This window comes from Muscardinus avellanarius, assembly GCF_963383645.1.
Source record: "Muscardinus avellanarius genome assembly, chromosome: 11".
NCBI lineage: Eukaryota > Metazoa > Chordata > Mammalia > Rodentia > Gliridae > Muscardinus > Muscardinus avellanarius.
This window is the reverse complement of record NC_137797.1, coordinates 82567998-82595180: the sequence shown is the minus strand read 5'-3', so window position 1 is coordinate 82595180 and position 27183 is coordinate 82567998. Positions and strand designations below refer to the sequence as shown.

Below are 27183 nucleotides of genomic sequence, written 5' to 3'. Positions count from 1 at the left end.
TAGCCAGAGGTGGTGCACACACTTGTAATCCCAGTACTTGAGAGGCTGAGACAGGAGGATCCCAGGTTCTTGGCCAACGTTGGCTACTTAGTGAGGTCCTCTACAACTTACTGAGAACATATTTCAGAATAAAGAATAAAAAATAGGGTTGGGGATGTAGCATGGAGATAGAATGTCCCTGAGTTCAACCCACTGTAACACACACACACACGCACGCACACACATACACACACACGCACACATACACACACATACCTCTATATTCAACGATCTCATTAAAGCACCTTATAAATTGAAAATATTATGCTTACAAATATGGTATCAACCTGCCCAAAAAAGGCCGTAGCTAGTTCTATTCATTTCACAGTCTTAAAAATATGTGCCTAATTTTACAAAAATAAAAAATATATGAGAATTTAACAAATATATAGCAAAGATATATACAAAAGAAACTTATTTATGAGGTTAAAACAATAGATACAAGTTAAAAATATACTTAACAAGGAACACACATTCTGTTTTCCTATAAGAAAGAGAAAGAATTCAAAGGGTTTATGAAACTAGAGCCATACTGGAGCTCTAAGAATCAAAGAGACAAAGATTAAAGCATACTTCTTGAAACACTTCAGAATTTGAAAATCAGAAATGTTTAATAAAGACAAAAGACTTAGTATGTTTGTGATTATGGATACATTTCAAAAAACATCATGCAAAAACGAGTTGAACGCCAATAAAAATTTGAACAATATAATGTACCACAATTAGTGTACATGAACAATTAGTAATTCATGCAGCTGTAGGGTACATAGAAAGCTAAACATACTTACCTAATGGTATTCTATCTAGATCTGTGCAAATAACAGCAAAAAGGAAACAAAAAGCAATACTCCAATCAAAACAGGTTCAATGTTAAGAGTTCTCACATAAAACATGATTATGTACCATTTACAAGATATGAAGAATAGATGCCATAACAAACACTTACAAATTTTCTTTTTAGAGCAGTTAGATATGCAAAGTAATGTAATACAATCTAGTTAATCTTTTGAGTAATTTAAATAACTAATTCAGAGACTCAGCTGGTCCTCTTTTCCCATAATAACTAATTGCTTGGTAAAGGTAAGTAAGCCTTTTCAAGTTGGTAATCACTTTCTGGGACAACTATAATTACCTCTCCCCAAATTTACATTCACATGCAAATTAAAGAAAGAAAAACTTTTAAGAGCATAAGTAAGTATAGCATCTATTCAGTTAAGCTAAAAAGGAAAGAGATAGAACATTGCATATTCAAAGAGCAAAGCTACCATGCAACTCAATGAGCTAGAATACAGTGCAAATTACCTTGCAAAGCATGGCCTAGTAGAGCATCCAACTCAGGATTTAATTCTGCTTTCTCTTTCAACATATGGAATAAGAGTTGGTTCTGTGTAGCACTGGTTATTTCAGTTTGTTTGAGTCGACCTTCAAGTACTTTAATTTGAGCCTCTTTCTGGGCAGCCTGAAGACCCTGCAATAACAACTAATTATCTTAGGTAATGCAAATTAGAATCCACAACATAAAGATCTGTATTAAGTAGCAAAAGTATATTATATATGAACTTGGATATCAGTTATACCATGATCTTCCCAACTCTAATCCACCTACTAGCTTGGTGATCTTGGACAAAATGACTTGTCCAAAATGTTATCCTCCTGATTTTCAGTCTCTTCAATGTGTAAAATGATATAAATAATTCCTACTTTGTGGCATATTGTGAAAACTAAGTGAAAGAATATAACTTGTAAAGGTTCTAACACAGTATTTTTTTTAGAAAGTGAATTTGAAGTCATTATCACTTTTATTGGCAAAAAATTAGATACATGCTTAAAGAGGAGGGTGGTAGGGGTATTATTATTATTATTATTATTATTATTATTATTATTATTCCTGTCTGATTTTCTTTCCAACCATAAAGAATCAATATTAAGCCAGTTATGATAACAAAATTTTCACACTAAGAATTTTTTTCTCTGCTAAAGTAAAACTGAAATGACTTATTTGATTTATCTGTTCTAACACATAAGCATGAAAGATAATTGCTAAATTTTCTTAACTATAGAGAAAGGTTAAAAAAAAACCATCCTTCTAATTAATAATCTTTATTACAAAGAGAAAGTTTACTGGAGGCAGATAAGCAATCACAATTAATTGATCTCAACATAGGTTTTCAGAAGTAGGATGGTTAAATCTTACCTTATTGATGCCCATTGACAGGAAATGATCCAGGAGGTATCGGGCCTCTGTGAGTGTGCAAGCGTTAATGACAGCAGTGACGTCCAAAGTCTCACCTTCTTCCTATATCAAACCAGTGTGTTATGATCATTACTTTAATCAGATGTATTTAAGCAGGAAACAAAAGTTTATTGCATTTATTTGATAGTACTGGATTGTGCAGTGAGACTCCTTGGAAAAGTATATCATCCCAGCACCAAGAAACATACTGTCTAGTTGAAAAAGGACATATTTAAGCCATTAAGAATTCAAGGGAGGAGACTTCCAGGAAGATGGCGACGGAGAAAAGCTGGGCTTACAAGCCCTGCTAACAATCAATCTCTATTACCACAAATCAGCGCTTTTCATAGCCAGAAAACACCATCAGCAGAGAAACAAAAAATGTAAATACAAGGGACAGAGAAAAAGAGGGCTGGAAAAACAAGACACCAGAAAGAACCAAAGCACAGTGCTGTGGCCAGAGCTGTGGTGCGGAGCTGCGCGAGCGCCATCTCCCCTTGCAGCACCAGGCTCCAGAGAGGAGTGGGACTCAGAACAGAGCTCAGAGCCACAGAGGAGATACACCGGCCTCACGCCCAAAGACGTGGCAGCAGCGCCTTACTGCCAGCGGCAGCGGCGAATTCACCAACAGCACCAGACCAACGCACTCAACAGCCCACCAGGCTCCAGAGAACAGGGGCAGACAGCGAGCCGAGGTGAGCCACTACAGATCAGCTGGGTGGAATTTGGCAGATTTTTCAGTGCAGGGAGTTTCTAAACCTCCCAGGGGCTAGGCTAAGCACACCCTATAGGGACTCAGAGTGGAGTTCAAAACCATAGAAGAAATATGCCAGCCTCACGGCTGAGGGTGTGGCAGTGGTGCCATATTGCCACCGGCATCAGCAGCAGCGAATTTAGCGAGTCTACTACAGCTCCAACAGTGCACTCAACAACCGTCAGTCAAATTGCGGCTCCTAGAGGAGAAATCCCAGTACTGTACTCCCAGGGACTTGACCCAGTGGGGAAGTAGCAGTGGCAGAAATATCACACCATATTCACAACTCCCCTCAGGAGAAGGCCCAACCTTGCACCCCCCATGGTCTAAATCAACCTCAATTGACTCCCTAGGTCTGAGACTTTGAGATACAACCCAGTAAAAGAGTAGTGGTGACTGAAATACCACAGACTCGAGATCCAGAGCACCTTAAGTGAAGTCGTAGTGACCCAGAGAAGAATCCAGAGAAGGCACAAACTTCTGAAATCATGGGAAAGAGGAATAAAAATGGAGCAATGAATACCCACAACCCCACAACTTCAGAACCTGATAAAACAGAAATTCAGAGATTTCTAGAAGATCAAATCAGGAAAATAACTGTAGAAATAATAGAGGTGTTTTGAAAAGAATTCAGAGAGAGCCAAAAAGAGATAAAGGATGCAATTAATGAAGTAAAGGCCTCAATTCAAAGTACAAACAACTGATTAGACCACATGGAGAATAGAATCTCGCTCCTAGAAGATGATCACTCAAAAAATAAATGCATAGTTTCTAATTAAGAAAAAAAAAAACCCAACAGCAGGAATCTGACATTGAAGAAATATGGGCCCATTTTAAGAGAGCTAACCTAAGAATAATTGGAATAGAGGAGGGAAAAGAAGGTGAAACCAAAGCGATCAATAATCTCTTCAAGGAAGTAATAGCAGAATATTTTCCAAACATAGAGCAAGAGGTCGATACACAGATCCAGGAAACTTACAGAACTCCCTTTAGACAGGATCGGAGAAGAGGATCCCCCGCCACATAATGGTCAAAATGACCAATGTGGAAGCCAAGCAAAGAATCTTAAAGGCAACAAAAACAAAGGGCCAAGTGACATTCAGAGGCAAACCAATTAGAATCACTCCAGACTTCCCAAACCAAGTTATGAGAGCCAGAAGGGCTTGGAGTAACATATTCCAAACTCTGAAAGAAAACAACTTCCAGCCAAAAATTTCCTACCCAGCAAAACTTTCTATCAAATTAGATGGGGAGATAAGAAGCTTCCATGACAAATAGAAACTGAAGGAATTTATGTCTTTAAAACCAGCACTAGAGAAAATACTCAAAGAGATTAACTACAAAGAAGAAATAGGTAACACACACCAGAACCAGAGAAACAAGAGTTTCCATCCAACAGACAACTAAGATTGGTTATCTGTGGAGATTCATTATTTATGTTAGTCTTTTACCTATTTCTAAATTGTATTGTTTGCTTTTATTGTTGCTAATTTTTAGGATTTCTAGTTGGAATATTAATATACCTTCAGATAATAGTGTTTAGAAATATTTTATCCCATTTTATCAGTAACTTTTAACTCTGTTTACACTGTCTTTGGATATACAATATTTTTTTTTATTTTCTAGGGAGTTTGTTTACCCTTCTGTTGCCTGTGCCATTGAAATCATATCCAAGAAATCACTGCCAATTTCAATGTTGTGAGGCTTTATGACCCAGATTTTCTTCTAAAAGTTTATAATCTTAAGATTTTTATTTAGGTCTTTTATCTATTTTGAGTTAATATTTGTATATGGTGTTAGGTAAGAGTCCAATTTTATTCTTTTTCATGTAATTATTATTTTTCAACAATATTTAGTTAAAAGATTATTATTTCCTCCACCAAATGTTCGTGGAAACCTTGTCAAAATTAACGACAGTATATGGAAGAATTTATCTCTAGGCTTTTATTTAACTCCAATGGTTTATATATCTGCCTTTAGAACAGTACTACACTGTTTCAATTATTGTAGCTTTATATGGTTTGAAATCAGAAAATATACATCTTCTAGCTTTGTTCCTTTTTGAGATCATTTTTGGTATCTAGAGTCCATATTCCATATTAGGATAGATGTTTTTTGTAAAATAAATAAATAAATGTATGCTAGTTTCACCTAAAAAAAATATTCTCTGGTAAGAAAGAAAGCAAAAAGAAATATTGAAATGTTATCTTTAAGTCATCAAAAGCTTGGTATCAGACAAATGAAACTTGTGAGATTATCATTGTTAATTTTGGATAAATTGCTATAGTACTAGATGTCAACCACTAAGCCAAGCATGGCAAGGAGGGATGGGGAGGGAACGGGGTGGGGATCAGTTAGGGGCTAACTGGGCGATATGTGCATGTATGTCTTCAAAAGTTTTTTTTATCCCATTATGATGTATGAATACAGTGCACCAATAAAAAAATTTTAAAAAAAGAATTCAAGGAAGGATGTAGTCAAAGATGCATGTGTGGTACATATAACAAATAATATCACAAAATAGCAAAGAAGTATGGAAAGCAGGCAAAGGGTAATTTACATGTAATATCTGAGAATCAGATTAAACTAAGAACTAGAAAATTCCTTCATATAAAAATTCAGAGTACTTTCAAAGATAATACAAAAAAATACCGTCCAGTAAGCCACTAAACATTGAACTCAAGCACCTTTGCTTCTTCCATCTGCATGATGTTGGCTTGGCAATCAGAGATGCTGTCATTGATATAATCGATGTTAGCAGTCAGAGACTCCATCTCCTCATTGATGTTAACCACGTTCTTATCTCCTTCTCCATTCTCCTTGACTATCTTCTCTCGTCTCTTTGAAAGTTTCTCTCGTCGTTTTGTGAGTTCTTCCCGTTGCTATTGAAAACAACAGGTTGGATTTGAAGAAATGATGTCGATCTACTCATACACAGTACAATTCAAACCAAAACAACTTGTTAAGTGTTATATGTACCCAGGAAGAAAATTTGAAAGAGTGAAACTAACAGATGAGGGGAACGCATCTAATTTCTACTTTTCAAACCTTTAGGAATCTGTCCATATCAGCCTCCATGTTGGAGATGGTCATTTTTTGCATGATGATATCAGTGACCCTGCGCTCCAGGAGCTGCCACTTCATGCGGGCTGTCTTAGACGTGAACACTCGGCCAGTTATTCCTTTCCTCTGGTATTTTTTCCTATATTCAGAAAAAACACCCAAATATAGTTATTAAACATTTATTTGATTGTGCATCACCCAATAACAGACATGTTCCATTTATGCACAACATTCAGCATGAATGCCCAGAAGGATTCCCTAAGAAAGAACAGAAGCATCAGGTTTACCTGGTTCCGTTTGTTGTAGGCGTTGGCAAGGCCTGGACCCTTGCCACAGGGATTCTCATCTTCTGCTGGGCACCAGCCCTGGATGCATCTGGTTCTACTGCAGCCGAGCTAGAGCCCACATCCTGAGCAGCAGTGTCTGAGGAGCTCAGCTTCCGAGTGACTTTCCCAGCCACCTTATCTGACATGGGCCTCACTTGCCGCCTGAGGGCTGTCACCTGAAATGGCACCAGAGCATATCTCAGTTCCTCCATCTATAGAAATGCATCATTATCACAAAGTTAAGATGTTTCTTTCAACTGGCCAGCTTGCTTACTGTACCTCTTCAGTTTTGCGACGAAGAACCACTTCCTGGTTTCTTTTCTGGGCTTCTAGAAGTCGAAGCTGATGCTATGAGATAATATTAAATAAGTTGAAATGATAAAGTAAAAAACACAATACTTCTTTTTATGTTAACACTTCACCCATGGTCCTGGAAACTATATAAATTATTAGCAGAACACAGCTTTATTCCAACAAACAAAAACACGTAAGCTAGGTTTGGTGGAGCATACATGTAATCCCAGTACTTGGACAGCTGAGATAGGAGGATCACAGGTTTGAGGCCAGCCTCAGCAGTTTAGTGAGACCTACAGGAATTTAGCAAGGCCCAGTTTCAAAATAAAAAGTAAAAAAGGACTAGGGATATAGCTTGGGGATAGAAAGCTTCTTGGGTTCAGTCCCCAGTACCAAAAACTAAACAAAACAAAACTCAAAAACTTATACTGATATAGCCATTACTACTTAAAAATGAATAGTTATCTCTGTGCCACATACTTTTATTTAATAAACACTACAGTGCTTACTATGTGCAAGTATTTTTCTAAATGCTTTGTAAATTTAGTTTTGTTACACATTTTTTTTTAATAGCTGGCTGGGGCATGAAGAGAAAGGAAAGGAAACAGCTTACAGTAGTCTCCACAGGATCATCTTACAATACTTATAATTATAAGTTGTTTTAAATATAGGGACAAATACATTGACATTTATTTATAGTACTTTATAGAAGTTTTGGGAATCTTATTAGGATGAATAAAGCAAATGGACAATAAAATATGTCAGTATTGACTACCAATTTGTTTTCAGGTGGCTTAGATGACAAAGATTACTTTGGATTACTTCCAGCCATTCTATAGGGATAATTGAGATAATAATTTTAGACTGAAAAAGAGCCTAGATCCTAGTTCTGATTCCATCATTTACCCAAATCTATGGTCTCTGGAATAGGATTTGATTACGAACATCCCTTCTAGCACTTCAATTCTGTTACATAACAAACCCCTCTTGTTTGTTTCTCAGACCCAAAACGATCATTCATTTAACGCATATGCTGCTTATTCTTATCTAATCAGAAAAAGTTGTATCTCATCATTTTCATGCCTACTTTGACTGCCAAAATAATTAACATAAAAGCAAAGTTTTAAAATACATACTTTTTGGCCAGGCGTGGTGGTGCATGCTTGTAATCCTAGCATTCAGGAGGTTGAAACAGAGGATCGCAGTTCGTGCACAGCCTCAGCTACTTTGTGAGGCCCTTTGCAATTCAGTGAGACCCTGTTTCAAAAATTATAAAGACTACAACATAGGGTGTGGGGTGTAGCACGGAGGTAGAATGCCCTGGGTTCCATCCCCAGTGCCGCAAAAAATAATAATAATAAAATAAATAAATAAATAAAATATACTTTTAGTATGGTACTGGGGATTGAATTTAGGGACATTCTACCACTAACTTAAGCCTCCAGCCCTTTTTCCTTTTTTTCTTTTAAACAGGGTCTTGACACGTTATCACATATTGGCCTTGAACCTGTAATCCTCCCATTTTAGACTCCCAAGTACTGGAATTATAGGTGTACACCATCATGCCCAGATGGCAAATACTTTTTAAATAAATAAACTCCCAAAAGGTAACATATATTTTGAAAAAATTACTACAATAAAATAAATTTCTTTCTATTAAACACTAAATATCAAATATATTAACTTTTTTTGGTTTTTTTTTGGTGGTAATATGAGTTGAATTAGGGGCATTCTATCACCAAGATACATCCTCAGACCTTTTTATGTTTGGTTTTGTTTTTATGTTTTTTGTTTTGTTTTGTCTTACTAGGTTGCTGTGAGTTTGCTAAGCATTGGACATTGCTAAGATTGGCCTTGAATCTGCATTCCTCCTGTCTCAGCCTCCCAAGTATTGAGATTACAGGCATGCCCCACTGAGGAGATAGAAAGGAAATAGGCAGATAGGGAAGAGGCCTCGGTAGAAAAAACATAATTTCTTGAGAAGAAATATCAGCTCTTCCAAGGTTCAGAGATAAGGACCAAACCTTCACAAAACCATTTGTTTACTAATCAACAAACCCAGGAGACATCAAGGGAGCAAGTCTGACACTCCTACTGAAAGGAGACCCTTCAAAGGACATGCAAATACCCTATGCAAATTCTGAGAGCTGCTTCCCAGAATCCCAAACTCCAACCAACAGAAAACATTCAGACATATATAAACCCCTAGCGCAGTCACCATGATGGTTTTTCCCACTCTGGGAACCTCTCCCCGCTGGGGAGCTTCTCTCTCTCTTGCAGTTCGCGTTAGCTTTGAGAGAAGGAGGAGTGCAATGAAGACATTTGGCCTGGGCTACACTCAGGTAGTGACCTGAAGGCCTCTGCTGGACATCAAGGCCGACCAGGGCCCCTAGGGGTGACCTGCATTTCCTTTCTGGCAGATCACATGGACTCTGGGAGAAAGCAGTTTGTAACTGATGGCACGTAGCCTGGGATATACTCAGGTAGTGACCTGAAGGCAGCTACTGGACACCAGAGCCCCGACAGCCCTAGAGGTGTTCTGCCACTTTCCCTATTCCTTTCTGGCTGATCGTGTGGACTTTGGGAGAAAGCAGCTTGCAACTGAAGGCATTCAGCTTGGGCTACCCTCAAGTATTGCCCTGAAGGCAGCTGCTGGACTTCAGAGTCCCTACAGCCCCTTTGGGATGTTTGGCCACTTTTCCCTATTCCCTGCTGTTTCCAATATACCTTTTACTCCCCTTCCTTTGGTCTGCGGGTGTCATTCTTCACTCGCCGCAGACAAGAATACGGTAAGGAAATGCCATCTTAATAAAACGCCAGGTTTCTTCTCAAGAAACTCCCCACATTTCATCTTGGGGGTTTGGAAGAAAACCCCGTTTCACCACCATGCCTCATACTTGTTTTTTTAAGGATTTGAAGACAAACATGATAAGGAACAACATAAAAACAAGCAAAAATAAGTATGACAGGAAATCTGAGTTGTAGCTTTGTATATTATTAGCCAGATATATATATCTGTATATTATTAGCCAGATATATATATCTGTATATTATTAGCCAGATATATATATATATATATATATATATATATATATATATATATATATTTGTGTGTGTGTGTGTGTGTGGGTCTGGGGCTGGAAACCAGGGATATCTGACCTCTGAGCTACACCCCCTGCCCTATTTTTTTTCTTTATTTTGAAACCGGGTCTCACTGAGTTGCAGAGGGCATCAATAAGTAGCTGAGGCTGTCTGCGAAGAGTGTTCTTCCAGTGTCAGCCTCCTGAATGCTGGGATTACAAACATGCGCCACCACGCCCAGCTTTATATCTTTATAATAAAATACAGATATCATATGCTAGGGATAAAATACAAGACTCCTTTCCAACAGTTAATTATTTGGTGTTGATCTCTCTATATCTCATATGAATTAACAATAGAGGAGTAGATGTAAAGAAATATTGTTAAAATTATTCTTGCCATCTAAAAGTCTCACTAAAAACAAAATAAATAGCCATAAAAGTGGAAATAAGCCCCAAATCATCAAGTGATGAGTGAGTATAAAAATGTACCATCTAGCCAGGCGTGGTGGCGCACACTTGTAATCCCCACGCTTGGGAGGCAGAGACAGGAGGATCGCGCAGGTTCGAAGTCAGCAGCGCTGGCTTAAGAGACCCTGTTTCCAAATAAAAAGTATAAAATAGGTCTGGGAGTGTAGCTACAAGGTAGAAGGGCTTCCAGGAATCCCAGTACTACCAAAAAAAAAAAAAGTACCATCTAGCATGAAGTACTATTACATGCTTGAAACAGCATACTAAGTAAAGGAGGGCCAAATACAAAATATTCCATTTATATGAAATGTCCAGAACAGGCAAGTCCAAAGACAAAAGCTGATTAGTGGTTGCTGGGGAAGAGGCAGAGGGACTAAGGCTAATGGGTATGAGGTTTAATTACTTTCTGGAGTAATTAAAATGTTCTGGAATTAGATCATGGTGATTGTTATACAATTCTGTGAATATATTAAGAACATGAGTTCTTTAAAATGATAAGTATTGTGATGTGTGAATTATATCTCAATTTTTAAGTAAATATTAGAAAAAAGACACATTTTAGGATATGCTTCTATTTTATTTCAGTATAAATTATATAAACAAAATTTAAACTGTCCAGAAATTAAATTTGAAAAATGTAATAATTATTAAAATTTGTTTCTATGCTGAGAAAATTAAATAAATATAGCTACAGTATGAGTCATTTGCACAAGATATGTACTTTTGCACCTCATTAATTCCTACCTCTCTATCTCAAGTGTTCTCATAGTATCTGTTTTTTAAAATATGCTCTATGACCATATTTTCTCCAGGGAGGATTCAGAAAAAAAATTAAGCAAGAATAAAGGTAGAATGTGGAAGGTCAGCATAAAGAGGCCTCTTCTTAAACAAACAAAAAAACTTCATAAATGTAATTCTTCATTTCAAATAAATAATCATATTGCCAAAAATTTAGGATCAACCCCAATCTATAACCCTAACACAATAAGCATTTGGTACACATCCTTCAATATTTTTACCTCATTATAATTAATAATCATACATGCATAAGTGCTTTCATATACAATATTAAGTTGTGCCCTTTTTTTTTCATGTAACTATATGGTTTCCAAATCCTAATTTTTATGGGACAAATAACCCACTGAATGGGATACACCATAATTTACTAAACCATTCCCCTTATCATCAAGCAACACTGTCATTTTACTTATTTCACAGTCATAAATAACTCTAAAGTAAAGATTTTAGCAAAGAGTAATTTTTCTGATTTTAGATCACTTCTTTTCTTCTGAATTCATGTAAGTAGAATTTTTAAGTCAAAGAATATGAAAATTTACATAGATCTTAGAAAAACCTCTTTTACAGAGGAAGGAACACTTATAAGAATCCCTAGTGATGAAACTCTTTGGAACCATCCTAAAATTGCTACCAAAACGAGTTCCCTGACCTCCCTAGGGAAAACAAGTCTCTCTTTTCCATTTACTTCCATCTCATCATCTAAGAAGCCTCAAAAGAAAATAAGCCTCAGCTGGACATGGTGGCACATACCTGTAATCCTAGTACTTGGGAGGCTGGAACAGGAAAATCCAAGGTATGAGGCCAGCCTCAGCTACTAAGCAAAATCCTATTTCAAAATTAAAAAATAGCCGGGCATGGTAGCGCACGCTTGTAATCCCAGCATTCAGGAGGCTGAGACCGGAGGATCACGGTTAGCAGATAGCCTCAGCTACTTAGGCCCTCCGCAATTTAGTGAGACCCAGTTTCAAATTAAAGAATAAACTAGGGCAGGGGGTGTAGCTTGGAGGTAGAATACCCCCGGGTTCTATCCCCAGACCTGCCAAAAAAAAAAAAAAAAAATTAAAAAATAAAGGGCTGGCCAGCCGTGGTGGCGCATGGTTGTAATCCCCGCGCTTAGGAGGCAGAGACGGGGATTGCGCAGGTTCGAAGCCAGCCGCGCTGGCTTAAGAGACCCTGTATAAAATAGGTCTGAGAGTGTAGCCTGGAGGTAGAAGGGCTTCCAGGAATCCCAGTACCAAAAAATAAAAAATAAATAAAAATTAAAAAATAAATAAAGGGCTAGAGGTATAACTCAGAAATAAAATGCCCCTGAGTTCAATCCTCCATGGGGAAGGGGGAAGAAAGAAGACTTAAATGAAACTTGTACTCATTTTTTCACAGACTTTATATTGAATTAGAATAATCTTCATGTTATCTTAAATATTGTTTTATGAAATAAATGTTCGTTTACTGTCCTTAACCTAACTCAATAGTTATAATAAACAAACATGTTTCTTTTATTTATTAAATAATCATGCTCAATGTAGAATACTTTTCTATAATGAACAGTTAAAATCTACTCACATCTCTTTTACGTTGGTCCTTTTTCAACTGAGCAATCTCTCTGTTTCTTCTAGACTCTGTCAATCTGGCTTTCTCTTGTTCTTCTTTCATTTGTTTCATTAGACGAACCTAAAATTATGGATAAACATCTATTGGAGTTATTCTATCACGACATTTATTAAATAAACCACATTATGAAAATAGGTTTTTAAACTTCTGAATACTTGGTATGAAAGCACATGTAGTTTTTTCTGTATATCTCAAATGGCCAGTTCTTGCTTTTGTAGGATTAATATGTTTCTAATACATTGCTGCCAAATTGCTCAATGCTCTGTGATTTCTCTATTCAAAATTAAGTTGTTCTATAATATGAATAAAATTTGATACTTATGATCAGTAGCTCTACGACCTTGGACAATGCCTCTTTTAGGCATTGGTATTTTCATCTGTAAAGTAGAAATAATATTTCCACAGTACTAGACTATTGTGAAAATTCAATTGGTTAATATTTGACAGTGCCTATATAACATGGCCTAGTACATACTAAGGTAGCTAATATATTTATATATTTTTCTTTTTTTTCCCCCTGGTATGGAATGCTGGGGCATTTTACCGCCGAGCTATATCCCCAGGCCTGTTTTTATACTTTATTTGGAAACAGGGTCTCATTGAGTTGCAAAGGGCCTCACTAAGTAGCTGAGGTTGCCTGCAAACTGTGATCCTCCTGTCTCAACCTCTCAAATGCTGAGATTACAAGCGTGCACCACTATACCTGGCTAACACCTAGTAATTTTTAACTATTGTTGTTGCTGTAGCAGCAACTATACAACACAATAATCTACTTCCTAAATCATTTCCATTTTAGCTGTATTAAGGAAAATACATTGATTTTTCAGGCCAGATGTTATGAATAATCAGTTCCACAACAAAAACAGATAAAAGATAAGGATTCACATAATCTCTTTGGTCAGGGAAGAAAATGTGTACTTTACTATGTATGAGAGTAATAACATCAAGTTCAAGACATTTGTTACTTCTTGGGTAATGGGAAATATGATCAGGAAGAGGAGCATAGAGGCTTATTGTCCATCCCTTTACAGTATTTTCAACTAGAGAGTAAACCTGTTGTGGTGGTGCACAACTGTAATCCCAGTACTTGGGAAGCTGAGAAAGGAGACTCACAGGTTCAAGGACAGCCTCAGAAAGTAGTGAGACTCTTGTTAACCTAGGTGAGACCTTGTTCCTAAATAAAAATTTAAAAATAGGGCTGAGGGTAAAGCTTGGAGATGAAATGACCCGGTTCAATCCCTAGTACAAAAAAAATATTAAAATAAAATAAAATAGAGTTATGTTATTATCTATGTTTTTTGCATGTCTGAAATATTTTATATTGTTGTTCACCTTGTGTGAGCATTTTTTTTGTTGTTTTGGTTTGGTTTTTGATTTTTGGTGCTGAGGGTGGAACCCAGGGACTTTTCTATCTGCAGGCTATACGCCCAGACCTTTTTTTTTTTTTTTTAAATTGGGAAACAAGGTCTCAATAAGTTGCTGAGAGCCTCACTAAGTAGCTGAGGCTGGCTTCAAACCTATGCGATCCTCCTGCCTCAGCCTCCCAAGCTCTGGGATTACAAGCGTGCACCACCAAGCCTGGTTTGTGTAAGTTTTAAGAGGAAGAATTACCTTCAAAGTCAGCAAAGCTTCAATAACCCATATGATTAATCAAAGTTAACCCACTGCTCTAAAGAAGGGCTTAGAAATGACCATTGGAAAAAATTTCTAATTTTCAAAAGGATGTGCATCATTTATAAGATGAACTACAATAATTATTTTTTATATTTATTGAACTACAATAATTATTTTTCTTCCAAATGACACATGTATCATCAACATAAAACTTAATGGAAATATTGATACCTTCGTTTTTTTCATTTCCATCACATCCTGCTGCAATTTCTTCAATTGCTTTTCATACTGAGACTGATTTTTAAGCAATCTTGCATGTTCTTTCTGAGCTGTCTGAAGTCTTTGCAGTTCTTTATTCATGGCTTGGAGTTTCTTTTCATATTCAGACTTAACTTTTTTTGCCTTTTCTTCTGAATAAGATTCCACTGAGCCTAAATGATGAAAGTATATTCGTAATTTGCTTTTGTAAATCATATTTTTATTTCACAAGTTTACAAATTATGACCTTAGCAAAGAGCTACCTCCCCAAACCCAAACCTCAGAATGTCAGGTTATCTTTCTTTCATTTTCTCCTTTAATGTCAATCTGTTTAACAATTATTAAAGTTCTTACTTTAAAATGTCTTAAGTTTTAAATCAAGACATTAAAACAATTAACCATACTTTGAATAATTAAATAGCTTAAACAGGATTGACAAATATCATGGTGAATAAAATATATAACAGTATTTAACATAAGACAAATAACATTTAATGTAGCCAAAAATATGATATAAGTTATAGTTTTCAAATAAAAAGCACAACTTGATTTGCAAAAAAAGTTACTGCAGCTAATTTTCTTCTTCTAAAAGAAGAAAAAGACAATATAAAAATCATTTTTAATGATTTTGTTTTACTTTCAACTGCATTAAATATACTTCTTACCTAAGTTTTGAAGCACCTGGTCTCTTTCAAGCTGAGTGTCCCGAATTTTATGTTGCAGCATCATTAGCTTCTCTTCATATTGCTTTTTCAGTGTCTGTAGTCTTTTCTGGCTGTTTTCTAGCTCATCAATCAGCTTTTGCTTAATTGCAATTTCACAAGTAATGTTTGCTAAGTCTGCTTGATAATTGGCTATTTATAAAAGAAGAAAATAAAAATAGTGGGAACAGGCCAAAGTATAATTGTACCTATCAAATAGAATGGATAATGGCAAAACCATTATCTAAACTCATATATTCACTTAGATAAATTTCCTCAATAAACTAAAATCTAAATGGGTGGATAAGAGAGAATGTTCACAATGGGAAGGACAACAGATACTATTGGTACGATAGCAGAATAGAAATCTCATAGTGACTAAATTCAATAAGGGAAGGAGCCCTTTGTTTTCTCAGCACATGAGCCTTGACGATACATGTAGGTCAGTATTCATAAGAACTGCTTTCATCAAGGATGAAATGAAGAATGTTAAGGGTTTTAATATCATGGTTTAAATAACTTTCCAAAGTGAATTTTTGCCTTGATACAAAAGGGCAAGCACCTTTTTCATCTGATTCAGAATCGGATTCATCAGAGCTTTCACCCCCTTCAATGTCATCTTCCTCCTCCTCTTCCTCCTCCTCTTCCTCATCCTCATGATCACTCACTTCTTGACTTTCTTCCTGAAATCCAATATGTGACCATTAAAAGCACAATAGTGCCGGGCATGGTGGCACATGCCTGTAATCCCAGCATCTGGGAGGCTGAGACCAGAGGATCTTGGTTCACTGACAGCCTCAGCTAATTAGTGAGGCCCTCCATAATGTAGTGAGACCCTGTTTCAAATATCAAAGAATAAAAATAGGGAAGGAGCTGTAGCTCAGAGGTTGAATGCCCTGGGTTCCATCTACAGAGTCCCCCCCAAAAAAAAGCACAATAGTGGCAAAGCCAACTAATGGTCTCATGAAGACAAACTGCTGGAATATACTGTATAGAGGCACAAAAGTTACAATTTTCATCTGCTCAAAAATTATTCCAAGATTTTAAGGTGATCATATAATAATTTTGTGTTAATCATAATTCATAGTTTTCTATCAACACACATACATACAAATACACACATTCATAACACTTTCAAAATATACCAGATTTCAAGTTGGTAATATTTTACAGCTCACACCAGTGCAGAAAAGAAGCTGTCAAGGAAATAATGTAAACTGAATGTAAACAGCTATTTCCCTTTTCTACATATAAGTTAATACAATTATCAGCAATCATTTAAAAAGTAATCCAGTAACTAAAATATAAGTCCAGTTTTCCACACTCACCACTTCTAATTCATTTTCTCTTTCTAAAATACCCTTTTCATCTCTCTTCTCTTGGTCAGTGTCTGTGTTTTCCTCTTTTCCAGCCACACTACAACAAAGAAATGCTTCATTAAAGAACAGACAAAAACTTCACTTTTTCCTTTCAGATTTTTTAAAACCATCAATTATTCACAAAAACAAGCTAAAAGTATTGTTCGCTTGACTAAGCAAAGCTATCATGTCTGATGTTTAAGAGAAAATAGAAATCACCACTCAGTAATGTATTGATATACATCATTGGAAAAGAGCTTAATTTCTAGAAACACTGAGGAATAGATTATACCCTGAAACATAAGATCTTATAAGACACTAAAAACTAGTCATTACAATCAACAACTAACTACAATGAAAGGTAAATAAATTCAAAGGAAATCAAATGCATTTTTGTTCTCTCATTTGAATACATAAAATTCTTGTCAAAAATGAAAAATTCTATAGTTTCATTTTTATTGATATCCTAATACATTTAAGAAATGTTAAGTATCTAAAATAACTTTGCTTATCTATAGTTTTTTCTTCTTTGTCTAAAGTTTCTCCTATGATGCATTTTCTCCCTAGCTTCCATATATTAGGGAGGAAGAGGAAAATTCCCTAATGTACATGATGTACATTCACAAACATATCAAAGTTGATCAGTAAGCCAAACATGAAAGGGGAGGAAATGGGGCTAAAATTGGGTAAGAGCTAATTGAATGATGATGTGTGCATGTATGCTTATAAGATCTTGTACTCCATTAAGATGTATGATTACAATGCACCAATAAAAATTTTTTTTAAATAGGTGACTATTTAAAGAAACATGGTATATTTATATCATGAAATATTACTCAGCAATAATAAGAAAACATTGGTAAATGCAAAAACCTGGATGGCTCTTTCCAGGAAATTATACTAAATGCAAAAATCCAATCTCAAAAGCTATATACTGTATGATTCCATTGCCATAATGTTTTTGGCAAGGCCTAATTATAGAAATAAACAATATAGTAGTGGTTGCCAGGGTTGGAGAGGGGTAGAGTGTGTGGGACACTGGATGCAGGTAAAAGGACAACTCAGGGGATCCTTGTGGAGATGAAAGGTTCTGTATCTGGTGATCAAAGTCAATATCCCGGTTATAATATTATACTATGGTTTTTCAAAATGCTTCCATAGGTATAAATTGCATTAAGAGTGCCTGAAATTTTTCTATATTATTTCTTACAACAACACGTCAATTATCTGACCTGATGTTGTAAGATCATCATTTTAATTATCTGAAGATATAATTTTTAATTTTTATTTATCTGAAGATAGAATTTTTAATTATCTGAAGATATAATTTTTAAATGAATGTTTAAATTTAAAATAAAATAAAATAACTTTGCTCACAGTGAGTTTGTCTGCACTGGCTATAGCCATCAGTGTTCTGTGGGTTTGCACTAGCTGTACCCATAAGTGTTCAGTGGGTTTGTCTGCACTGGCTGTAGCTATCAATGTTCAGGGGGTTTGTCTGCACTGGCTGTGGCCATCAGTGTTCCATGCATTTGTCTGCACTGGTGGAAGCCATCAGTGTTCTGTGGATTTGTCTCCAATGGCTATAGCCATCAGTGTTTTGTGGGTTTGCACTGGCTGTAACCATCAGTGTTCAGTGGGCTTGTCTGCACTGGCTGTAGAAATCAATGTTCAGTGGGTTTGTCTGCACTGGCTGTAGCCATCAGGGTTCAGTGGTTTTGCACTGGCTGTAGCCATCAGTGTCCCGTGGGTTTCTACTGGCTGTAGCTATCAGTGTTCAGTGGATTTGTCTGCACTGCCTGTAACCATCAGTGTTCAGTGGGTTTGTCTGCACTGGCTGTACCCATCAGTGTTCTGTGGGTTTGTCTGCTCTGGCTGAAGCCATTAGTGTTCAGTGGGTATGTCTGAACTGGCTGTACCCATCATTGTTCAGCTCTTTTCATAGGCCATTCCCATAGCACAGGGACATTTCTCATGTTCTCACAGAATGAGTCTTTGCATATCAAAACTATCTGAAGCTCAGGCTACCTTTTGACAAACTGGAAATTCTAGGGTGTGAAACAAGATTCACTATACAATTAGAAGCCTCCTTTTCAGTTACTAGTACCACTGACAGCCATAACTAACTATACATGGTAGTGGTCATAGGAGAAAACTACAATGAGCAAAAGTTTTGTACATCCAAATTATTATGATCCTTCTGGAGTCAAGAAACCATGACCAACTATGCAGAGAAGCTGCACTTCTGGGTATTAAACATATATTTAATCATATTAAATAATATTAGAAAAATAAACTTTAAATGAATCTAAGTGCTTTCTTGCTTTAGAAACATTTTTAAAATAATAAAGAATAAAAGAATATTTGAATAAGGCAATGTTCTCTAAATTTTATTGCTCTAGAAAGAGTTTAAAACTATCAACATAGTTTCATAATAGCTACCATTTCTTTCAGATAGTCTGCTATATTGAATAACCTCTAATACATGCATTTATTTTTAGTTTTTAGGCAAAAATAATAATCTCACTTATGTCCTGTTGTTACTTAACTCTATAGTTTAGTTTTTTATTTTTACAGATATTTTCTTACTCAGAACAATAGAGATATAAATATTTCCCCTCATTAGGCTGTACAGACTTTATAATTTACATTTCTTTATATGATTATTTATTGGATGTCTGTCTTCTCTGTATCCTGAAAGTCTCAAGAGAAAAAAGATCATGTTTGTGTGGCAGCTCCCCATTAAATCCCCAGTACCCAGAACCAGGCACATAATATACAATAGTATTTGTTAAATAAATCAATCCTTCTGGCTGCATGAGGACTTTGAATATTTCTATGTGACCCACACACTAGTTAGGCAGGAATGGAATGGTAAGGTTTGAAGATGTATTGGAAGTCTTAACTAAAGCCACATAAATTATAACAGGTTCTTATGAGTGCTATTAAATCATTTCCTTAGAGAAAAATGAAGTGGATGAAAATTATAAACCATCCTGAAGAAATTCTATGGCCAGTAAGAAACAATTTTATGTGATACACTGAATGGCTCTTTAGGTTGTTACAATGTACTAGGACTGCTGGCTTTCTACCATCATGTTAAAATATATAAAAAGAAATCCCCCTGCATCCAATCATATTAAAAGGCCAGCAACATGGACTCATGCAGTGTTAAGCATGAGGTTTAGGCCCAGGGTTTAGGGCCAGCAAAGGAGAAAATATTAGGAAGGCATGTTCCATCAGGCCTCCCTGCCCCCATCTCATGCTGCTGCAAGTTACAATTATCCTTATTTACAATTCATTACTTCAACCCATCCCAAATCCACTTTTAACCAAGTTAGTAGCCCTGTGACCACTTTATTCTAAACATTTGACTCAACATGCTCTCCGGCTCCCCCTGGTCACCACTACCCAGCCTAAAGAATGTTATTTGACTTACATAGTTATTCATGCACTATAAGTTGTTCATGCCACTCTGATGCAGAAAAATCAGCAGTCATAACACTTTATCATTAATTTACCTTTAAAAATCACTCTCAAGACTCAAGATTTTATGATAAAAGTTAACACTTATGATTATTACATTCAAATATTGACATTTCCTCAGGAAACAGAAGCAATTTAATACCTAAAATAACTAAGCAGTAACAGAAGATATTTTAATTTGCACTTTACTTTGAATCAGGTCTTGGGAGCTGGAAGGAACATCAGAAATGAGCCCCTTCATTTGATCAAAAAAAAAAAAAAAAGAAAGGAAAGAAAGAAACTGTGGCTGGCAGAAGGTTAATCCACTTGAGTAGACTAAAACCAGGTGTCCTAACTCTCAGGTCAGTGTGATAGAATCTTGAACTTATTAGACAGAGTGGCAGGCTCCACTTCAATCCCACTGAGTCATAATTTTCATCTTATTAAAACCTCCATACACACACACACACACACACACACACACACACACACACACACACATTTGTGGTTGAGATGTATTGTTCTAGAACACCAAATTGTTCTGCTTTTGTTGTCTTTTAGGGATCACATGATAGTTCCAAACAAAAAAACCTTACAATCTTAAGGTGGTAAAATGTTTGCACACATAACTTTGATGAAACATCTTATTTTGACCTTTCAAAACAGAAATTTTATAATTACAATGCCTCTATTAGTTTTAATGATAATATATTGTCATAAATATATAATGAATAGTAAATTCTGGGATTATGTTCAGACAAATATAAGTATAGTTACAAATATTTTAAAGGAGTTATGGCATGGAATAATTTTAGAAATTTGAGAATACTATGTAATGTATAAACTATACAAAATTATTTCAAGAAAATAAAATTTTTAAGCTATAAAATCTTTAAAGTAAATAACATAATTGATAGCAGAAAGTCTCAAGTTCTATTTTTAACTAAGAAATTTCTAAACTGGTGCTTCTCAAATACTTAAATATTATTTTGAAAGTAGTAAATTTTCTTAATCAATTTGGCTATATAATCGATAGACTATTTAGAAAAATAGTCTATTTAGAAAAATAGACTATTTAGAAAAATAGAAAAAATATGACTAATCAGAAATAAAATACTAATTGATTCTTCTTTAAATATAATTCTGAATCAGTAAAAGCCAATTTTCATTATACAGTTTTCAGAAATAAGCTTCTCCATTTTGCTCAAGTTCTAAATGGAAAAAAGACTATTCTGTTTCAATCCTAACTTCAAAGACATCATAAAAACAAAATTGTTGTTCTACTTCAAGTATAAGAATGCTTTATAAATCTTATCTATCTTAAGACCACAGTTTCCTCTTGCTTTTTTGCCATTTTAACATTTTCTAATAAATATTATAACAAAGAAGGGAAAGAAAAGAGACATACCCACCCACAAACTAACATGTGCTACAATAAAATGTTAATTCCTACCCAATTGATATTCTCCACTCTGCTCACAAGTTTCTAAAGATACTAAGTTGTTGACATTTCCTATATAAATCAGATAATGAGGGGTTTTGGGTATTCTTGTTCTAAGAAATCTATGTAAACATCACAATTATGATAGCTTATTCTGAAATCACATGAAATTTCCTGATATTTAATTCAAGTAACTAGTAAAGGTGTTATTCTTAAAAAGTACTTTTAAAAAATATTGGTGCATTTATGTTTTATAAAAATCATCATTCTTTTCAGAAGTACATAGCTAATGTAGTGTGAAGCAATCTATAATTCTATAACACATTTTCTTGTTAATGGCAACTAAATATTTAAATGACATTTTAATAAAAAAAAAAAACCTGGGAAAATTCCAACCTTCTTTCTTCTCGATTGCTTTCCTCAAGTTTCTGTAGCCTTCAAAATCACGAGGCACAGTATTGGTAGGCCAAGCCAATGAAGGACAAACCAGACAGTAAAAAGCAAAAGTGATCAGAAGGTAAAAATGATACATGAGCTTGAAGACTTTAAAATAAATTGTAAAAGATATCATCAAAGGACAATACACGGCAAAAAGGCAATACATTTTGTATGAATAAAAGGTTATCGGAAAATCAATTGGCATTTTTTTCAGAAGAATATATAGACTGTCAGTTGAAATTATTTAGCATTAAAATACACAACTTCATTTATGTCGGTTGATAAGTAGTAAAAGTGTTTGGATGCCATTGATTTTTTTAAATCTGAAGTGGATAAATTACTTCAATCTCCCATACATAAAAAAGCACACTTTCAATAATATTCTCGTCCTTTATAGTGCATCATGAAAAGATTTTTACAAAGTAGTGCCTTTATACCATAATATGAAAATACTGATGCTACATACTACAATATTACTTTTATATTTATTTATTTATTTATTTATTTATTTATTTATTTATTACAGTGCTAGAAATTGAACCCAGGACATTCTACCTCTGAGCTACAACCCCAGTCCTATTTTTATCCTTTATTTTAAAACAGGGTCTCACTAAGTTGCAGAGGGCCTCATTATGTAGATGAGGCTGGCCATGAACTTAAGATCCTCCTGCCTCAGCCTCCCAAGTACTGGGATTGCAAGCATGCACCACCATGCCCAGCTGACAATAATACTTTTAAAAACTTGCTTTTGTTTTTATCTTCTACATGTGGATATCACTAAATCTAAATTAAAAGATAAATCGTATATCAAAATTATACATGAATTGAAATTACAGGTGAATGAATATGGTTATGATATCAGTGAAAAACTATAATTTTATTAATTTAAATAAAAATCATATAGAGTTAAAGATTTTACTGTATGAATTATTATAAACTAAATATCTAAGGCAAAAATGGAAATAAAATGGGAGATGTAGTATTTTTCATTAGTAAATATTTTTAACCAGAAAAATATAAGAAAATTTATAAATTTATAGATATAGGCTTTGAATATAAAGAATAACCAATACACAAACTTGGAGATGGAACCCAGGGGCATTATACCTCTGAGCTATACCCCTCCCCTATACAAAGGGCTTCACTAAGTAGCTGAGGCTGGCCACAAACTGTGATTTTCCTATCTTGGCCTCCCAAATTCTGGGATTACAAGCATGTACCACCATGCCCAGCTTGTGGTAGTTTTTATAATCAACTTATATGTTACTATACAAAATAATACTAGCAATATTTCTAAGGAAAAAAAAGTCTACAGAGTAATATTACCCAGGGATCAAATGTTTAAGTGGCTATATAAAGGAAAGGAAAGCCATCACTTGGAAATCTATGTTTCCAGAGTTTCACTAAATATAATAAATATAGTGCAGTCTGAAGGATGAGTAAAGTTTTTGTAAGGTAGGTCATTTAAAGCTAGATATCCAAAACTACGGGAAATTAAATATGTGAATGGTAAATTTCTTTACTGATATACACAAAATAATACCAAAAAATATAAGACTAACCTAGGCTTAAACTGATCATAATGAACTACAATGGCTCACAGGATATGGTTCCCTGGTAAAGCCCAAATTCCCTATTTCAATATAAAGAATTTTTGCTTATATTACACAAGAGAACTATATCAAAATATATACCTGGCATGAGCCAATAAGTAGGCCAACTGTAAATGCCTTCCCAATTGCCTCTTTAAAAAAACTAATCATGCAATCAATATTTAAAAAATAGTAGAGAAATACACTAATATTCTGACATCTCTCTGTATCTTAAAAGAGTTCATTTTTTATTTTATTTACTTCCATTACAATGTTGAGAAAGAGGAAGAAATATTTTGTCAACCATTTTAACATTTGCATGAGTTTTTCAGAAGGCAGGGTTAATAGGCTATCTATGAGCCTGGATACTCCCCTATTTTCTCACTATGCCTATCTCTGCATTCTTTTACAACTCAAAGGAAAATAAGCACAAAAAATTAGAAGAGCTAACCCTAAAAGCCCACATGTTAGACATAGGTCATAGCTCTAAACTGATACAGGAGAGGGTAAAACTTTCCTATGACAACAGGATCTGTGGCATATTCCTTGAACACAAAAGCAGCTTCTGACATAAAAATAACCCAGTTGTCACTCTTCCTACTAGTTCTGACATTGTAAGATGCCCTGTAACCACCAAAACTCAAAATCAGCAACATAAAGCAAGGTAAATTAAGATAGGGAACGTGTGGGTCAATGGGAAGCAGCTATAAGAGCCCAGACAGCATAGGACAGTCTACCCCAAAGATGAAGAAGCCCTAAATGGGTCTTAGAAATTCTCAGTCAGAGGAAGGTTTAAAAAAAAAAAAAAAACTTTTCTAATTTGCTTCACTTTTTTTGGCTATTAGGTTATGCTGCCTGAACTTTCACTCTTTGGATTCATGTACTTGCTCTCAAAATTACAAATAGCCATGCCGGGCGTGGTGGCTCACGCTTGTAATCCCCGCGCTTGGGAGGCGGAGACAAGAGGATCGCGCAGGTTCGAAGCCAGCCGCGCGCGCTGGCTTAGGAGACCCTGTTTCCAAATAAAAAAATGTAAAAATAGGTCTGGGAGTGTAGCCCGGAGGTAGAAGGGCTTCCAGGAACCCCAGTACCACCAAAAAAAAAAAAAAAAAAAAAAAAAAAAAAAAAATTACAAATAGCCCCAGAAAGAAAGCTTATTGATTATTTCCACTGGCATGAATTCCTTTAGTCTAATAGTTTTGCTTCTGAATTTAAATTCAAGATGAAAGAAAAAAGCAGATGACTTTGAAATTGGGAGCACTTCTGGGTAGGATAGGATTACTAGGTGAGAACTAGTCTGCATCAAAGAAGCTTGGCCCTAGGCAGAGGGGACATGGGAGGTCAGTGGGGACTCTAAAGCAGAGAGCCATCTTTCTCCCCAGCAGCTAGCCTATATCCATGAAAAGGAAAGATTTCCTTCTCTTGTTTTGTGTCTTTCTGTTTCCTTCTGAATTGCTCTTTCTGATGGGCAAGAATTATTTTGCGTGAGTGAACACCACATATTTATAAAATAACCTAGCAAATATTAGTCCCAACTTCCAAAGAATTTGAGTAATTCGAGGCAGAACACAAAGTTGGTCATGTACTCTTTTCTAAACAAAACAGATTTATGAGGCCTATCGTGGAACTGAATTTAAATCAATAAATAGAGACAGGAGTTCTCTCCTCCAGGGAGCAATCAGGGACAACCAAACACTAGCTTAGTGAAACTGCAGTCATTCTCAACACATCTGGAACATGTGTTTGTTTTGATTCGATCCTTTGGCTAAAATGAGAGCTCATCTACATTTATTTATTTATTTATTTATTTATTTATTTATTTATTATTTGTGGTACTGGGGTTCCTGGAAACCCTTCTACCTCTGGGCTACACTCCCAGGCGCCTATTTTTTATATTTTTATTTGGAAACAGGGTTTCTTAAGCCAGCATGGCTGGCTTCGAACCTGCGCGATCCTCCTGTCTCCGCCTCCCAAGCATGGGGATTACAAGCATGCACCATCATGCCAGACTACATTTTAAAATTAGGGATTTTGAAGCCAGGTGTAGTGGTGCATGCTTGTAATCCCCGCACTTGGGAGGCTGAAACAGGAGGATCACACAGGTTCGAAGCCAGCCTCAGCTACTTAGTGAAGCTCTCAGCAACTTAGTGAGACCCTGTTTCCAAATAAAATATAATATAGGTCTGGGAGTATAGCCCAGAGTTAGAAGGCCTCTGGGTTCAACCCCTAGTACCACCAAAAAAAAAAGGATTTTGATTACATACAACTAAAAGTTATTGCAATCAAAGTGAGGTAAAAATGGTTTATCAAACTGAGTACAAAAGTATTGGTTTACATTTTTCATCCAGAACCTATCTATAGAACAGTAAGAGAAATTTCATTAACTTCTATATACTTTTATATATAGTAATATGAATTCATAAAATTTATCTCAAAATAAATTTTCTAGGTCCAAGTTTTACAAAGAATCATTAGTGCATGTATGTAAAAATGCTTTATAAAGAGTTGTTTTTTGGTATTTTTTTGGGGGGTGGTGGCGGTTGGTGGTACTGGGGATTGAACCCAAGGGCATTCTACCTCTGAGCTCTACCTCCAACCTGATTTTTACTTTTTATTTTGAAACAGGGTCTCACTAAGTTGCAAAGGGCCTCTCAAGTTACTCAGGCTGGCCAAGAACCTGTGATTCTCCTGTCTCAGCCTCCCAAGTACTGAGATTACAAGTGTGCACCACCATGCAGAGAGAGAGAGAGAGAGAGAGAAGAGAAGAGAAGAGAAGAGAAGAGAAGAGGGGAGGGGAGGGGAGGGGAGGGGAGGGAAGAGGGAGAGAAGAGAGAGGGGAGAGGAGAGAGGGGAGGGGGAGAAGGGAGAGGGGAGAGGAGAGAGGGGAGAGGGGAGAGGGGAGAGGGGAGAAGAGAGAAGAGAGATTGTGTTGTTAGGAGTGGAATCCAGAGAGGCATTCTACCTCCAAGCTATACACCCAGCCCTATTTTTAAGTTTTTTATTTAGAAATAAAGTTTTAAGTTTTTATTTAGAAATAGGGTCTCATTAAGTTGCTGACAGGCTCAATAAGTGTGGCTTCAAACCTGGGATCCTCTTGTCTCAGACTCTCAGACTGAAATTACAAGCATATGCCACCATGCCTGTATTATAAATAGCATTTTATAAAGCACTTCATAGTAATATTAATTTTTAGAAAATGTTAATTTGTTTTTCCATTCTAAGATTTTATTTCTTATCTGCCTTATTCTGTTCACAAATATTTTATTTTCAATTATATTCCTATTTGTTAGAAAATGGCTTATTTCTCTCATTTAGATCATTATATTTAAATTCAGCTATTTAGTGAGTTCTTATTACTTACTATTAACATCTATTTTATCTTTGTCATCGTAATTACTGTTATATCTGTCATACTCACTGAATTACAACTTTTCAATTTGAAATAACTGCTATTTTATTTAACTTTTGCTTCTCTTACAGAGATAAGAGTTTCATAATAAACAAGGACAATCTTTCTATTAATACAGTTTATCAGTCAAAAAATGCTTACTGTTTTACATTATCACAAAACAACCTGAACCAGAAGTATTTATTCTGGGTTTCTATCAATACTGTAAAAATATGAAAACATCAATTTTATTGGGATC

At 35.5% G+C, this 27183-nt stretch overlaps 1 protein-coding gene across 7 annotated transcripts in view; it reads right to left on the bottom strand.

Moving 5' to 3' along the window:
- KIF21A (kinesin family member 21A) overlaps positions 1 to 27183 on the bottom strand; it is a gene marked incomplete at both ends in the record, with an annotated part of 219842 nt that overhangs the window by 63447 nt on the left and 129212 nt on the right. For 2 of the 7 annotated variants that reach the window (XM_080706303.1, XM_080706301.1), the window contains 13 exons: positions 828 to 848; positions 1342 to 1507; positions 2234 to 2335; positions 5714 to 5908; positions 6075 to 6228; positions 6377 to 6591; positions 6695 to 6763; positions 12622 to 12729; positions 14515 to 14714; positions 15207 to 15395; positions 15805 to 15925; positions 16571 to 16658; positions 21903 to 21941. In XM_080706303.1, the coding sequence (XP_080562429.1) occupies positions 828 to 848; positions 1342 to 1507; positions 2234 to 2335; positions 5714 to 5908; positions 6075 to 6228; positions 6377 to 6591; positions 6695 to 6763; positions 12622 to 12729; positions 14515 to 14714; positions 15207 to 15395; positions 15805 to 15925; positions 16571 to 16658; positions 21903 to 21941 (1667 nt within the window). The remainder of the gene's footprint in view (positions 1 to 827; positions 849 to 1341; positions 1508 to 2233; positions 2336 to 5713; positions 5909 to 6074; positions 6229 to 6376; positions 6592 to 6694; positions 6764 to 12621; positions 12730 to 14514; positions 14715 to 15206; positions 15396 to 15804; positions 15926 to 16570; positions 16659 to 21902; positions 21942 to 27183) is intronic. The other 5 variants (XM_080706302.1, XM_080706300.1, XM_080706304.1 and 2 more) reach the window with 3 other exon arrangements.